At 37.4% G+C, this 15,597-nt stretch overlaps 1 protein-coding gene across 2 annotated transcripts in view; it reads left to right on the top strand.

The window, feature by feature from the left end:
• The window catches only part of EPC2 (enhancer of polycomb homolog 2), a 129,252-nt gene that overhangs the window by 84,035 nt on the left and 29,620 nt on the right, over nt 1-15,597 (top strand). For both annotated transcript variants that reach the window (XM_052661713.1, XM_052661719.1), the window contains exons 3-4: nt 1,273-1,418; nt 10,086-10,292. In XM_052661713.1, coding sequence (XP_052517673.1) covers nt 1,273-1,418; nt 10,086-10,292 — 353 coding nt within the window. The remainder of the gene's footprint in view (nt 1-1,272; nt 1,419-10,085; nt 10,293-15,597) is intronic.

The raw sequence follows: 15,597 nt of genomic DNA, 5'->3' as shown, positions 1-15,597 counted from the left end.
GACCACATCCAGTTTCCCTTGATTCATTGACCTAACATTCCAGGTTCCTATGCAGTATTGTTGCTTACAGCATCAGACTTTAATTTTACCACTAGACACATCCACAGCTGGGCGTTGTTTTCGCTTTAGCCCAGCTTCTTCATTCTTTATGGAGCTGTTTTTTCCCTCTTCCCTGGTAGCATATTGGACACCTACAGATCTGAGCTCTCGTCTTCCAGTGTCATATGTTTTTGCCTTATCATACTGTTCATGGGGTCCATTCAAAATTATGGGGGTCCATTCTAAATATTACTGAGTACCTCATCCTGATTTTTGTCAGTTCATAAAAAGAAGCAGTTGACTTCAGGGGCCCAGAAATGAATTTCTGGCCAAATTTAGAACTCAGCTTCTCAGAGCTAGACAATCCTTAAAGATGATTTCATTTGAAATAGCAAATTTCTTACACACATCACTAAGAATATTTCAAGCAATAACTCTTAATAACCTGCCATTATTGGTTGTTCTCTTTGTTAATGATGATAAAGCCTAACAGCCAAGAGAAGAAACTGTACCCCCAAAAGTGAAATTTTGAAACTTTTAATTTCCTAGCATTTTTCCTTATCTTTCATGCTCCTCTACCTTCTTCTGTTTCCCCCTCATCCCACCCTCTGCCTCTGGTAACCACAAATCTGATCTCTTTCTATGAATTTGAGGTTTTTTTAGGTTCCACATAAAAGTGAAATTATACATTATTTGTCTTTCTTTGACTTATTTCATTTAGCATAGTGCCTCAGATCCATCTATAATGTTGCACGTGTTAAAAAAAATTTTTTTAAGAAAATTAGTCTGTCAGGCGAGGGCCTCTTTTTTTTTTTTTAAGTCTGTTTTATTTCCAATGGTTTGAAATGCCATTCTCATCATATATTTTGTACTTGAGTTTATTTCTGGATTGTGAATTTTGTTCCATAACTTCTGATTATGCTGCCAAACTACCATGAGAATAAGTATTATCGTTTTTTATATATTTGTTAGTTTGTGTTTTAATATATATTTGTGACCCTTTGTTTTTAAAATAAAAAATTCTAGTTGCTATTTTAGTGTTCTGTTAAACTTCAAAATATATATGAATTAAAATTTATTTTCAGCTAAATCTCTAAAACCAGTTTTTTGATGTCTGCCCATGAACTCTGGTCAGTGCTTTATATGCTTTGGGAGTATTCTGTGATCAAATATAAACACTATATAACTCCATGATTTCTCCTGAGCTTGAATATGCTTTTTTTTTTTTCCTAGCCTTTAATCTAGACAATGAACAACCAGATTATGATATGGACTCAGAAGATGAGACCTTATTAAATAGACTTAACAGAAAGATGGAAATTAAGCCTTTGCAATTTGAAATTATGATTGACAGACTTGAAAAAGCCAGTTCGAATCAGGTACTGTACCTTGTAAAAATGTCTCTTGTCTTAACATTTCATCTAACTAGCAGTTTTATTTTGCATTTTATTTAGACCTAAGTATATTACATTTTACTGTCTCTTGAATTTCTTTTCCTAAGAGCCTTGAATTTCTATTTACAATATTCCTTTACAGTTCAAGAAATACTTAAGCATACTGTCTTTGAATAAGAGTATGAAAAGTGCATTTCTGACTTATTTCTTGTTTGGATATAAAAATAATACTAGTTACATTGTTACAATATCTTCTTGATCCTTTTCATAGAACTGTCTTTTTGACACTTCAGTAACTAAATTTGCTTGGTTGAGTTGCATTGGTAGTCATCTCACATCAATAAAGTTGCTCAGATTTGTATTAAGAACCTTGTACCATTTAAGATTATTTTAGTTTTGCTTATTTATATAACATATAAAATTTTAAGTGAAGGAAGAATTATTTACAAAGAAGGAATTTTCTTTAGTGGAACATTCTATTCATGATACAGGGACTGTAAAAACAGAACAGAGAATTGCTAAAGTGGAAAACTCTAAGGTTTGTTTAAAGCATTTCTACATGTGCATAGAAAATAAGAATGTGCAACAAAATGCCAGCAGTGGTTATATTTAGGTGCTGGAATTATTGGTGATTTTCATGTTCTTTTTTTGTGTTTTCCAAATTTATTATAATGAGCGTGTATTGATATTTCAGTTAAATTTAAAGATAAAAGTAATAGTTGGTGTGCCTGTGTGGTATATTAATATGCTAACTTTTATTAATGTAGTAAGAAGTTACTGATATAAATAAGCTTTTTACACTAGACTGTTAAAACTTTTCACTTGTTTAACTATACAAATTCATTATTTTCTCCCAACTTCCAAGTTAGTCCTTTACATCCCTGAGATATTACCAGCTCTTCAGAACATTTCCCACACTTATCCATTGTAGAATGACTTCGCTGCATATTTAGCCTATCAGTCTCCCCACAACTCATTTTGATGGAAAGTAATGTGAAGTATACTAACAAAAAAAATGCATTAAAACTGAATTGTGTAAAATTCAACTTGATTGTATAAAAATTAAAAAACAAAAAAGATGGATTATTTTGACTAGATTATCTTATTAATAGGTTTTATACAATAAACTGTGGAAAATTCTGAAAGAGATGGGAATACCAGACCACTTGGTCTGCCTGTATGCAGGTCAGGAAGCAACAGTTGGAACTGGACATGGAACAACAGACTGGTTCCAAATAGGAAAAGGAGTACGTCAAGGCTGTATATTGTCACCCTGCTTATTTAACTTCTATGCAGAGTACATCATGAGAAACGCTGGGCTGAAAGAAGCACAAGCTGGAATCAAGATTGCCAGGAGAAATATCAATAACCTCAGATATGCAGATGACACCACCCTTATGGCAGAAAGTGAAGAGGAACTAAAAAGCCTCTTGAGGAAAGTGAAAGAGGAGAGTGAAAAAGTTGGCTTACAGCTCAACATTCAGAAAACAAAGATCATGGAATCTGGTCCCATCACTTCATGGGAAATAGATGGGGAAACAGTGGAAACAGTGTCAGACTTTATTTTTGGGGGGCTCCAAAATCACTGTGGATGGTGACTGCAGCCATGAAATTAAAAGACACTTACGCCTTGGAAGGAAAGTTATGACCAACCTAGATAGCATATTGAGAAGCAGAGGCATTACTTTGCCAACAAAGGTCCGTCTAGTCAAGGTTATGGTTTTTCCATTAGTCGTGTATGGATGTGGGAGTTGGGCTGTGAAGAAGGCTGATGCCGAAGAATTGATGGCTTTTGAACTGTGGTGTTGGAGAAGACTCTTAAGAGTCCCTTGGACTGCAAGGAGATCCAACCAGTCCATTCTGAAGGAGATCAACCCTGGGATTTCTTTGGAGGGAATGATGCTGAAGCTGAAACTCCAGTACTTTGGCCACCACATGTGAAGAGTTGACTCATTGGAAAAGACTCTGATGCTGGGAGGGATTGGGGGCAGGAGGAGAAGGGGACGACAGAGGATGAGATGGCTGGATGGCATCACTGACTCGATGGACGTGAGTCTGAGTGAACTCCAGGAGATGGTGATGGACAGGGAGGCCTGGCGTGCTGCGATTCATGGGGTCGCAAAGAGTCGGACACGACTGACCGAATGAACTGAACTGATAGTAAGAGATCTCCTCTATGAAAAATAATTCTACTTGTATTTTTGAAATGTTGTCTTTTCTTATTGGAAATTTGTTTTAATCATCAAGGTGAATCTCATTATAATTAGTGCTCACAGTTTTCCTAGGATTTTGATCACTGGCATCAGATATAGTTTCAGTTTTTCTTCTTTATATGCACATTTTCCTAGCAATCCTAGGCTTGATCAGACTTGTGTTATTTCTGCTGTTTTCCATGACTGCTCAGAAATTCTCATGGTGGCTGAAATTATGTCATCAGAAGCTTGCAGCTGTTTTTTCTGTAGTTTGCTTTCTTTCATTGAGTTAGTAATATTTATTTAATGTTCAAGTGAATAAGACAACGGACAGAAACTTTTCCTTTATGAACTTACCATCTACGTGAGTACAGGATAAATGAAAAACATGTCAACAATGCAATTAACTATCCACTATAATCAGCATCACCAACTCAATGGACATGAGTTTGAACAAACTCCAGAAGATGGTAAAGAACAAGGAAGCCTGGCGTGCTGCAGTTCATGGGGTTGCAGAGTCGGACATGCCTGAGCGACTGACCAACAACTATAATCAGCATCATCCTATTTCATTTCTCTTTGCTCACATGCAAACTTCCAGGCCATAAAACAATTGGCTAGGTTCTCAGAGCATGATAACATCTACTTTCTGCAGAGGAGATGATGGTGAAGGTTTTGGCACAGGAATAAAAAGGTGGTCTTATTAATAGAACCAGAGATTAAATAGAACCAAGCAAAGGCAGACCTTATTCCAAGTGTCTGATCTGGGAATTCATGGGTTTCTTTATTTTCTAATTTTGTGAGCCAGTATAATACCAAATTCCAGGGCAAGGAATCAAGTTTATGGTTAAACTGGTATTTATGAGATTGGTAGAGAAAGACATAAAAGATGGATTGAGGCAAAAGCTTCTGCTGCCACTATTCTGTGGGTACTGTTGCAATGAAGTTATTATTGAAAACTCCCGTTGCCAGCGTCCATGGTTATTTTCAGCCCCCATCCTTTGTCTTATTTGAGCGCTCATTTCTTAAAACTGTCATCACCTTTAGTCTTTCAAATATAATTCATTCCCTTTTGGTTTCCATAATGATTTTTTATGACCATTTCTGCTAACTTTCTTTTACTGGCTCCCTTTTCATTCCACTGCTGTGAACATTAAGGTTTCTTAAAATTTTGTTCTTGGTATTCATATCCTGATTATTTGGGGGTTCAGTTCAGTTCAGTCGCTCAGTCGTGTCCAACTCTTTGCGACCCCATGAATTGTAGCACGCCAGGCCTCCTTGTCCATCACCATCTCCCAGAGTTCACCAAAACTCATGTCCATCAAGTCAGTGATGCCATCCAGCCATCTCATCCTCTGTCGTCCCCTTCTCCTCCTGCCCCCAATTCCTCCCAGCATCAGTCTTTTCCAATGAGTCAACTCTTTGCATGAGGTGGCCAAAGTACTGGAGTTTCAGCTTCAGCATCATTTGGGGGTTAATCACCTCATTGAGGATTTTTGTGTGTATTATAAAATACGTATGCCTTTAGCCTTGACCTCTTTCTTAAGCCCCAAGATATTTTTTTTTCTCTTCTTGTGCTGCCTTTTGGATTCTCCGTCTAGACCCACAGACTCTCAAGTTTAATCTTTCTAAAACTTAATCTCTTAACTTCAGATGATCTTATACTGTATTCATTCTCTCTTCAGTGACTCCCAAAACTTAGAATCTTGTGGGTTTTTAAAATCCCTTATCTTTAGTCCCTAAATTTCTAACTCTTCCTTGTGCACCTGTATGTTCCTTGAATACTCAGTCTTCAATGATCTCTTCTCTCATTTCTTCAGTCTTTTTCTTTTTGCCCAAAAATGTGCCAAGGGGCCCCATTTCCAAAAGAGCCCTTTCACTTGAGCCTGTCTTTCTCAGTAAACTACCACCTTCTGTTTTTTGGCTTTTTTTTTTTAAGTCACAGTTACATTTTCAAATTACACTCATTCCACATGCTATCAAGGTAATGCTCATAATCCTTCAAACTAGGCTTCAGCAGTATGTGAACTGAGAATTTCTAGATGTACAGATTTAGAAAAGGCAGAGGAACCAGAGGTAAGTCACCAACATCCGTTGGATCATAGAAAAAGCAAGGGAATTCCAGAAAAATATATACTTCTCCTTCATTGACTAGACTAAAGCCTTTGACTGTTTGGATCACAACAAAATATGGAAAATTCTTAAAGAGATGGAAATACCAGATCACCTTACCTGTGGTCTTGAGAAACCTGTATGCAGGTCAAGAAGCAACAGTGAGAACTGGACATGGAACAACAGACTGGTTCAAAATTTGGAAGGGAGTGCATCAAGGCTATATATCGTCATCTTGCTTATTTAACTTCTATGCAGAGTACATCATGTGGAATGCCAGGCTGGATGAAGCACAATCTAGAGTCAAGACTGCTGGGAGAAGTACCAACCTCAGCTATGCAAATGATACCACTCTAATGGCAGAAAGCGAAGAGAGACTAAAGAGCCTATTTGATAAGGGTGAAAGAAGAGAGTGAAAAAGCTGGCTTAAAACTCAACATTCAAGAAACTAAGATCATGGCATCCCATCCCATCATTTCATGGCAAATAGATGGAAAAGCAGTGAAACAGTGACAGACTTTGTTTTCTTGGGCTCCAAAATTACTGCAGATGGTGACTGCAGCCATGAAATTAAAAGACGCTTGCTCCTTGGAAGAAAAGCTATGAACAACCTAGACAGCATATTAAAAAGCAGAGACATCACTTTGCTGACAAAGGTCCATATAGTCAAAGGTATGATTTTTCCAGTAGTCATGTACAGATGTGAGAGTTGGACCACAAAGAAGGCTGAGTGCTAAAGAACTGATGCTTTCAAACTATGTTGTTGAAAATGATTCTTGAGAGTCCCTTGGACAGCAAGGAGATTAAACCAGTCAGTCCTAAAGGAAATCAACCCTGAATATTCATTGGAAGGACTGATGCTGAAGCTGACATTCCAATACTTTGCCCACCTGATGTGAAGAGCTGACTCACTGGAAAAGACCCTGATTCCTGGGAAAGATTTAAGGCAGGAGGAGAAGCGAATGACCGAGGATGAAATGGTTGGATGGCATCACCGACTCAATGGACATGAATTTGAGCAAACTCAGGGTTGAGAGTGAAAGCGAAGGAAGCCTGGCATGCACTAGTACTCAGTTCCAAAGTTCTTACATTGTTCTCTCATTAATTTATGTCTCTTACCTTAATTCCCATATTGTCAGTTTCTTTAGGTACTGGATTTATCTTAAAGTTTATTTTGTTATCTTATCCACAACCTATAGCACAAATGATGGACTGAGAGTTGTTATTGGACTGTTGGGTAGTTGTTATAGTAATCTTGGACTTACTGCTTAACTGGCTATTTTATATGTAAAAGCATTAATTTTTATGTTTTATTCATTTGTATATTAAATATTAAATTTATGCATTTATTGAAATTTCTAAACCATGAGTTTTGTATATGTTTGCATGCACAGTCATGTCTGACTGTTTGCGACCCCATGGACTATAGCCTGCCAGGTTCCTCTGTCCTGGAATTTTCCAGGCAAGAATAATGGATTGGGTTGCCATTTCCTCCTCCAGGGGATCTTCCCTACCCAGGGATCAAACCCGTGTCCCCTGAGTCTCCTTTATTGTAGGCGCACTCTTTACCATTGAGCTACCAGGGAAGCCTGAGTTTTGTATATAAGCAAAGTAAATGATCTTCGTTCTCATGGAGCTAGCTGCAGTCTGTTGTTTTTCAGTCACTCAGTTATGTTCGGCTCTTTGCCACCTCATGGACTGCAGCACGCCAGGCTTCCCTGTCCTTCACTCTCTCCCTGACTTTGCTCACTTATGTCCATTGAGTTGACGATGCCATCCAACCATCTCATCCTCTGTCCCCCCCTTCTCCTCCTGCCCTCAATCTTTCCCAGCATCAGGGTCTTTTCCAATGAATCGGCTCGTCGCATCAGGTGGCCAAAGTATTGGAGCTTCAGCTTCAGCATCAGTCCTTCCTTGAGTATTCAGTCTAGAAGAAGAATAATTTTTATCTCCCATCCCTTACCCTCAAAATAAGTAAGTCAAGTAAGTCAGAGCTGTCTTAGAAATCATAAATTTATCACAGATCCATCTGCCAATTAAATAGTAGTTTCCACTGCTTTCTAGTGGATGAAGTGCTAAATGGCAGAACTTTTTTTCTTAGGATATCAAAGTAGTGGGATTCTGTTTTTGTGGATTCTCAATCATGTGGTTCAATTTGTGGCTATTTTATCTGTAAATAGATCTTGCCATTCAAATTTAATGTTGTCACCATGATAGTAGAGAGGCACTGATACTAGTTGCCCTAGAATAACTAAAGCTAATTTTTACAGAATGAGTAAAACCAAAATTATCCAATAAAATAAAAGTTGGTGATCAGTTCAGTTCAGTTCATTCGCTCAGTCGATATAACAATATAAAAACAGCAGTTGACTGAGAAAATACAGTTAACCCAGAAAGGTAATGTCAGGATGTTTAAACTGTATATTGGGTTCTTATTACCTCAGCTGTAAAGAGGGTACTTAACCACCAGGCAGGACATTTCCAGCAGGAGCAAGAAGCACTAAGAGAAGAAAATCTGAGGCATTGTTTTAATCTCCTGACATCTCTTGCAGAAAGATAGGAAGCAGTGTTATTTTGATAACACTGTATAGGAAATTCACAATGATTCTGCGAGTTGATGGAAAGAGATTATCTTCCTCCCCACTCCAGGATTAGATTAAGTTCTTGATTTAATCAGTGAAGGTTATAAAGTTTTATCAGAAGCAGGATGACCACACAGTGGAAGCACATGCAACGTGTCACAGCACTGTTTCCCTTGGTCCCCAGAGCTACCAGTTACACTGCGAAGCTCTAGGTGTGTGGTGGGATTTTGTTAGATCCAGAAAGCTCTGTTCTTATTCTTCCACCATCCTTATAGACTTTGAAAGTATGCATCATCATTCCACAGAACTTAACAGTGGGAGAGTGTCCACTTCAGGCTGATGTTGGGAAAATAGTAGTTCTTTTGGTTCGGTCTCGTGTTTCTGGCTCTGGCTGTCCTCTTTAGAGACCATGTTACTCAGTCTCTCAGATGCACTTGAGCTGACTCCACTGAGACTTTGAATAAACCAAACAGTGGCCATTTATAATTGGATTGCACTAAAAGTAACTGTCACATGGACTGGAATACTTGAGTTGATACTGTGAATGTAGTCTCTTCCTGTAGTCACACCATCTTGGCAGCCAAATTGTAAGAAGCAGCCAACTAATAAGCTCTAGTAGTCACCATCATAGGACTAAAAGTCCAAATGATCATTACATTTATTCCATCAAGTAATAAATATGAGAAATCAGATCATATTAAAAATATGTTTTGTCAGTCATACTTTCTTCAAATGAATTAGTACAACCACCAAATTGATTAGTATGCTGATCATAAAATTTCAGTGATACTTCCCCCACATTTAGAAGTTTTAGGAGATATTTCGGTTTGTTTTGAAAATGAATCTTCATCTCTAAAGTAATAAAAGTAAAAAGATTGGGATAGTACCACTCCAGTAAGCATTCACAGCCCTAAAACTCCATAATCTTTTTCTAAGCTTCACTATAAATGGATCTTTGTAACCCCTAATCCATCTTGTTAGCCTCTCTGATCTTGGCAAAGAGCAGGGAAACAGATGTGACCAAGCAAAATTTTTACAAACTTTACTTTTGAGATAATGTCAACATATGTTGGCTGCATTGATAAAGGAGAGAGAGATCCCTGAGATGTCACTGTCCCAGACTTGACATTGTCATCAGCAAGATGAGTGCTGAGAATAAGGATTTTCTAGTATTTCATCAGCTTTGTAGAGAAATTGTTTTGTTTGTGACTGGTACAAAAAATTCAAGATTGTATAGTGTTGAAAATTCTGGAAACATGCTAAGTTTGTCCTTTTCAATTTCAGAGGAGTCATGTGTGTTAGCAACATATTAGAAAGTATTCATCATTTATTTTGGATGGAGGTAAAAAGAAACCACCTGTAAATTCTATTTTCTGTTGAAAAACAAACGCTTAATGATGCTAGTAGACGAAGACTAGTAGATCCTCCAGTGTGTGGAATCACAGAGTATCAGAATTTTGAAGGACTCTGGATATCTCTAGTTCAAGACTTACCTAAGTCATAAAACTATTGTAGACTTCTCATTAATTCAGGCTACTTATATATTTTAAGTGGTGGAACTCACTACCTCTTAGGGTAAATTTCTAATTTTGGTAAATCTTACTAATAAATTCTTTGTTAGATTGAATTGAATTGTGCTTTTTGCCATCATGATACCTGATCATAACTGTTAGACTGATCACATTTTTTTTCCTGTAGACAAAGTTTAATCTTTAAATCTTTTCCCCAAGGATTGTAGTTGATGACAGTTTTTATTTTTTATTTAGCTTGTAACACTTCAAGAAGCAAAACTGCTGCTAAACGAAGATGATTACCTTATTAAAGCTGTATATGACTACTGGGTGAGAAAACGTAAAAACTGCAGGGGACCATCCCTCATTCCTCAGATAAAACAAGAGAAAAGAGATGGCTCTACCAACAATGACCCTTATGTTGCCTTTCGGAGGAGAACAGAAAAAATGCAAACTCGAAAGGTAATATGCAAATTAGGTTTAGCTGAATGTACCTAGATAGTATTTAAGACAAATATTTTTTTTTCTGCCAATAGCTTGAGTAATTTGGACATAAAGTGAAGCTAATGACATTGTTGAACTTTATATTAGAAAGCCTGCTCTTCAGTAGCCTCTATCCCCCAGTTGTTTGCAATGTTTGTTTAATGTTTATTTAATACCTATGAGCTTTATAAATCTATTGATTATATCATTTTAGGCTTGCAGTTGAAGTGATATGAGGAAATTCGTGTTATGAGGAAACAGGAGTTTTGAGTTCTTCAGTAAGCTGTACATTCTATACATATCTTCTATTTGGAAGCTTAAGAGTTCCTTTGAAACCATATTCTAAATCATGAATGTAAAAAAGGACTTTACTCCCTCTAACTACTGTGGGGTCATAGGAAGTTGGTAAAGGTTCATTTTCAAGCCTGTTCTGCTAACAGTCATAAGTAAGACAGTAAGACAATGAAATCTTTTTCCCCTTTTCTGAACTGTCAGTTGTGTCAGATTTCAAATTGACAAACTTGTCCTCACCTGGCTTTCAGAAGCAAGATTAGCCAGAATTCTAAGAGAAACTGGGTCTCATGCTGTGAAATGATACGGTAAAGAAGAAAACATTATTTTAGAGGGAGTAGTCACTGTCTTCCACTTCTCATAATTAATAATAAACACCAGACACAGTAACACATTCTTTAACGTTGTAGAATATTAGGAACATACAAATGTAAAGAACGGAAGGAATTGTAATTGGAGGTCCAGCGTTTTCTCTGCATTCCTATTTCTCCTAACATGGAGTGCTTGTGCTTATCAGCTGTTGTTATAACAGCTGTGAAGCATAACAGCTGCCAGGGATAGTACATTTTAGGGGGAACTCTTTCGGTTAACAACTAGTTTTTATAACTATTTCTTGGATTTCCCAAATGTAGATGACATTCCCTAACCCAGACTGAGTTTTCAATTTGGTGTTTGATTTCTGGCTATGGAGATATTAGATATTTCATGAAGATTAATGCCTTGTTTAGAAAAGACTATATGAGATAAGTTTGTAAATACAGTAAAGTTTTATAAATTTGGATATGAATTATTATCCAAATTATTATCTGAACTATTGAAAAATCTGAATTTCCAATTTTTAAGAGAAATATAATTGGTTCAGATGTGTTGCAAAACAGAGCAATATATTTTGAAGGGAAAGTACTGTTGGGTTTCTTTTAATGGATAAGCATGAAATACTTAAAATAGCAGTATTATTGGCATAAAAAACAATTTTCCTAATATTTAATGTGTTTTACTCTTAAATAAGTTAAATCACTATTTTCTAACCAGCATGTTTTGCGAATTGCTAGAAACACGTTCCTGTGTTTAGGCATTTCTCCATTGTATAACTAGGCCAGCATTTTCCTGACACTGTGATTCCTACCCTTCCTCTTATCTGTTATTTTCTTATTCATCTCTAGCATGGTACATTTTCTTTTTCAATGGTCTTTTTATTTCTCCATCTTTAGTTGTGGGACCAAAGACTATTCCCCTTCACATATACTATTGTTTCTTGGAAATGTGAGTTTTAAAATGAGAAAATTGGGAAAGCAATCAAGAATGAGTACCCTAGGTGTTCAAGAGGTGGTCGGGCACTGGGATGTGCAAAAAACGAATACTAGTTCACAGAGGTTCTCTGCTTCCTTTCCTATCCCCACAAACTTAAAAACATTCCAGAGGGGTAGTTACATAAGTAGCTGATGCAAAGGCTAGAGTAAAGAACTTCTGAAATATTTGCTTAGAAGTCTAGAACTTAATTTTAATCATTAAACTAATGTTTAGTTTGTGAGTGCTTAAGTGCTTTAGGACATTCTTAAGTGAGATGGTGTTAAGGTGCCAGCGTGTCTGAATGCACTGACTGGGAAGGCTTGAATCAACATATACATTTATGTGTTTAACCCACAGGTAAAACTGTTAACATGTGTGCCTTCGTTCTCTCCTCCTGTGTGGCCCAGGTGAAGCAAGATAGGCAGGAGAGCAAACTTCCAGGGTGGTGGTTCTCAGTCTGGCTGCACATAACAATCACTTGTGAATTAGCCTTGGTTTACAAAGATCTGTAGTTAACTATAAATTATAGCAGTTTGAGAACCGCTTCCCTAGAGATTTGGCAGTTGATCAAAACTGTAATGTTTAACTGGAATAGGAATACAGGAATTTGCTCTAAGCAGAGTTGGTTGTGGATAAGGGTAAAGGGAATGAGTAAATTTGAATATAGGGAGTAGACAATCTTAAAAGCACAGGAAAGATGTCACTATGAACTTACAGATTTTAATATTGCTGCAGCTAGAAATAGATATAAATCTGTACTTGTTTATGTACATAAATGTATTATAGGCTTATTTCCTAGCTCTGTTCACTTAGAGCGTATAAAAGCAATTAGTGTTAGTCGCTCAGTTGTACACGACTGAGCAACCCCATGGACTGTAGCCCACGAGGCTCCTCTGTCCATGGGATTTTCCAGACAAGGATACTGGAGTGGTTTGCCATTTCCTTCTCCATCAGCCTAGTACCTTACATAAAGCTAAAATCATGACTGCCTGAGTTGGTCAGGTTATAAACCACAGTTCCTCCTCCCCCGCTGCTGCCCCACCACCATTTAGCCTTCTTGTGAAGACACTATAAGAAATGGTCTTCAAGCCAAGAGACAGAAATGTAAGTGTTCTAAAACAGTGAGGAAACCTCAAGATCTGGTTTTGACAGAGAAGAAAAGTGAACGAGGCCCAGATTACACAAGACTCCAAAAATTCACAAAGTTATCTGAAAGGGAAGAAGCTACGTAGCTGGAATTTTGTTGTTGTTTAGTCGCTAAGTTGTGTCTGACTGTTTGTGATCCATGGACTGGAGCCCACCAGACTCCTCCATTTTGGGGATTTCCCATATAGAAGCAACTAGAGTAGCATGTAAAAATACTGTTTTCCTTTAAGGAAACCAGGGCTCCTAAAAAAAAAAAAAGGTTGATTTCAGGTCTGGTACTAGGAAAGCATACAGGTAAACTTGGAACATTCTGCTTTGCCAGAATATAAAAATGTGATGAAAGAATGTTGGAGCCATGTCAGAAAGCCTCAGGAGCCAGCTTAAATTAGAGTGACTCTGCTGATCAAATCTGGGAAATTTTGTGTGTCACAGTAAGGAGAGTAATGGATTATAACTCATTAAGTAACCCATACATCCATACTGATATAAATGTATGGATGGATGGATGATAGATAAAAGAGAATGCTTTTCCTTACCATAGATTTCCAATTTACAAATGTCAGTGGAATGATGGTGTTCAAAAATCATCATTTGGCAATTACCATTGTCTCTGGCAAAAGTTGGAATTAACGGATGAAACTGATGGGGGAAATTTGATTATATAAAGTCCCATAGTGTACTTTTTAATTAAAAAAAGAAAAATAGTAATTTGACTAGAGAAAGCTGGCAAACACCATCTTAATCAAGTGATCAAAGTTAACATCAGCAGTAGTCATGTATGGATGTGAGAGTTGGACTGTGAAGAAGGCTGAGCGCCGAAGAATTGATGCCTTTGAATTGTGGTGTTAGAGAAGACTCAAGAGTCCCTTGGACTACAAAGAGATCCAACCAGTCCATTCTGAAGGAGATCAGCCCTGGGATTTCTTTGGAAGGAATGACGCTAAAGCTGAAACTCCAGTACTTGTACATGGCCACCTCATGGGAAGAGTTGACTCATTGGAAAAGACTCTGATGTTGGGAGGGATTGGGGGCAGGAGAAGAAGGGGATGACAGAGGATGAGATGGCTGGATGGCATCACTGACTCAATGGACGCGAGTCTGAGTGAAGTCCGGGAGTTGGTGATGGACAGGGAGGCCTGGCATGCTGCGATTCATGGGGTCGCAAAGAGTCGGACACGACTGAGCGACTGAACTGAACTGAACTGATGATGAGCAAAGGACACAGTTTCACTTGTGTAATGGTCATACCAAAAGTTCACAACCTCAATTTAAATGTGGAATAACATCAAAGAAACCAAAATTAACGAACATTCTACAAAAATAAATGGCTTCTACACTTCAAAACTGTCAAGGTCATGATCACGATAGAAAGACAGAGGAAGTATTCCAACTTACAGAAGATTAAAGAGAGACATGGACCATAAAGAAAGCTGAGCACCAAAGAATTCATGCTTTTTAACTGTGGTGTTGGAGAAGACTCTTGAGAGTCCCTTGGCTAGCAAGGAGATCAAACCAGTCAATCCTAAAGGAATTCAACCCTGAATATTCATTGAAAGGACTGATGAAAGATCCAGTACTTTGGCCATCTGATTCGAAGGGCCAACTCATTAGAAAAAACCCTAATGCTAGGAGAGATTGAAGGCAGGATGGAAGGAGGTGACAGAGATGAGATGGTTACATGGCATCACTGACTCAGTGGACATGAGTTTGGGCAAACTCTACGAGATAGTGAAGGACAGGGGAGCCTGGTGTGCTACAGTCCATGGAGTCACAGTCGGACACAACTGAGCAACTGAACAACAGCAAAAGAGACATGACAGCTAACTTCAGTTTTAATCCTGAATCAGATCCTAGACTGGGAAAGAATTTTTTATTAATAATAAAAATTATTATTTCCCACCAATGTCCTTTATAGCAACATTATATAAATATAGGAAATCTGTATATCCTAACTGTTGTATTTCTAGTTGTGAAGGACATTAGTGGGCAATTGGTGAAATATGAGGAGAGTCTATAAATTAGATAATAGTTTTTATATCAGTGTTAATTTCCTGATTTTGATAATGTTACTGAGATTGTATAAGAGACTATCATTATTCTTAGAAAATATTATGTAAGAATTAAAGATTTTAAAGTTAAAAAAATAAAATGAAAAATAAATAAAAAGCCAAGAAGGCACAAAGTAAATAAAAAAAATTAATAAATAAAAATTTAAAAAAAAGTGTTTAGGGGATGAAGGCATTATATCTTCAACTTGAAAAATATTTAAAAATACTGTCTCTAATAAGTTATATATATATGTATGTGTTTATATACATACATGGATGTGTGTCATAGTCCATTTGTGCTGTTGTAACAGAAATATGTAGACTGGGTGGCTTAAACAATGAATATTTATTTCTCAGTTCTGGAAGTTGGGAAGTCCAAGATCCAGGTATTATCAGACTTGATGTCTATTGAGGGCCCGCTTCTTGTTTCACGGATGGTCCTCTTGCTGTGTCCTCACGTGGCAGAAGGGGCAAGAGGGTTCTCTGGGGTCTCTTTTATAAGGGCACTG

The sequence above is a fragment of the Budorcas taxicolor genome, chromosome 2 (genome assembly GCF_023091745.1).
Source record: "Budorcas taxicolor isolate Tak-1 chromosome 2, Takin1.1, whole genome shotgun sequence".
Classification (NCBI taxonomy): domain Eukaryota; kingdom Metazoa; phylum Chordata; class Mammalia; order Artiodactyla; family Bovidae; genus Budorcas; species Budorcas taxicolor.
This window is presented reverse-complemented; position numbering and strand designations above follow the sequence as displayed.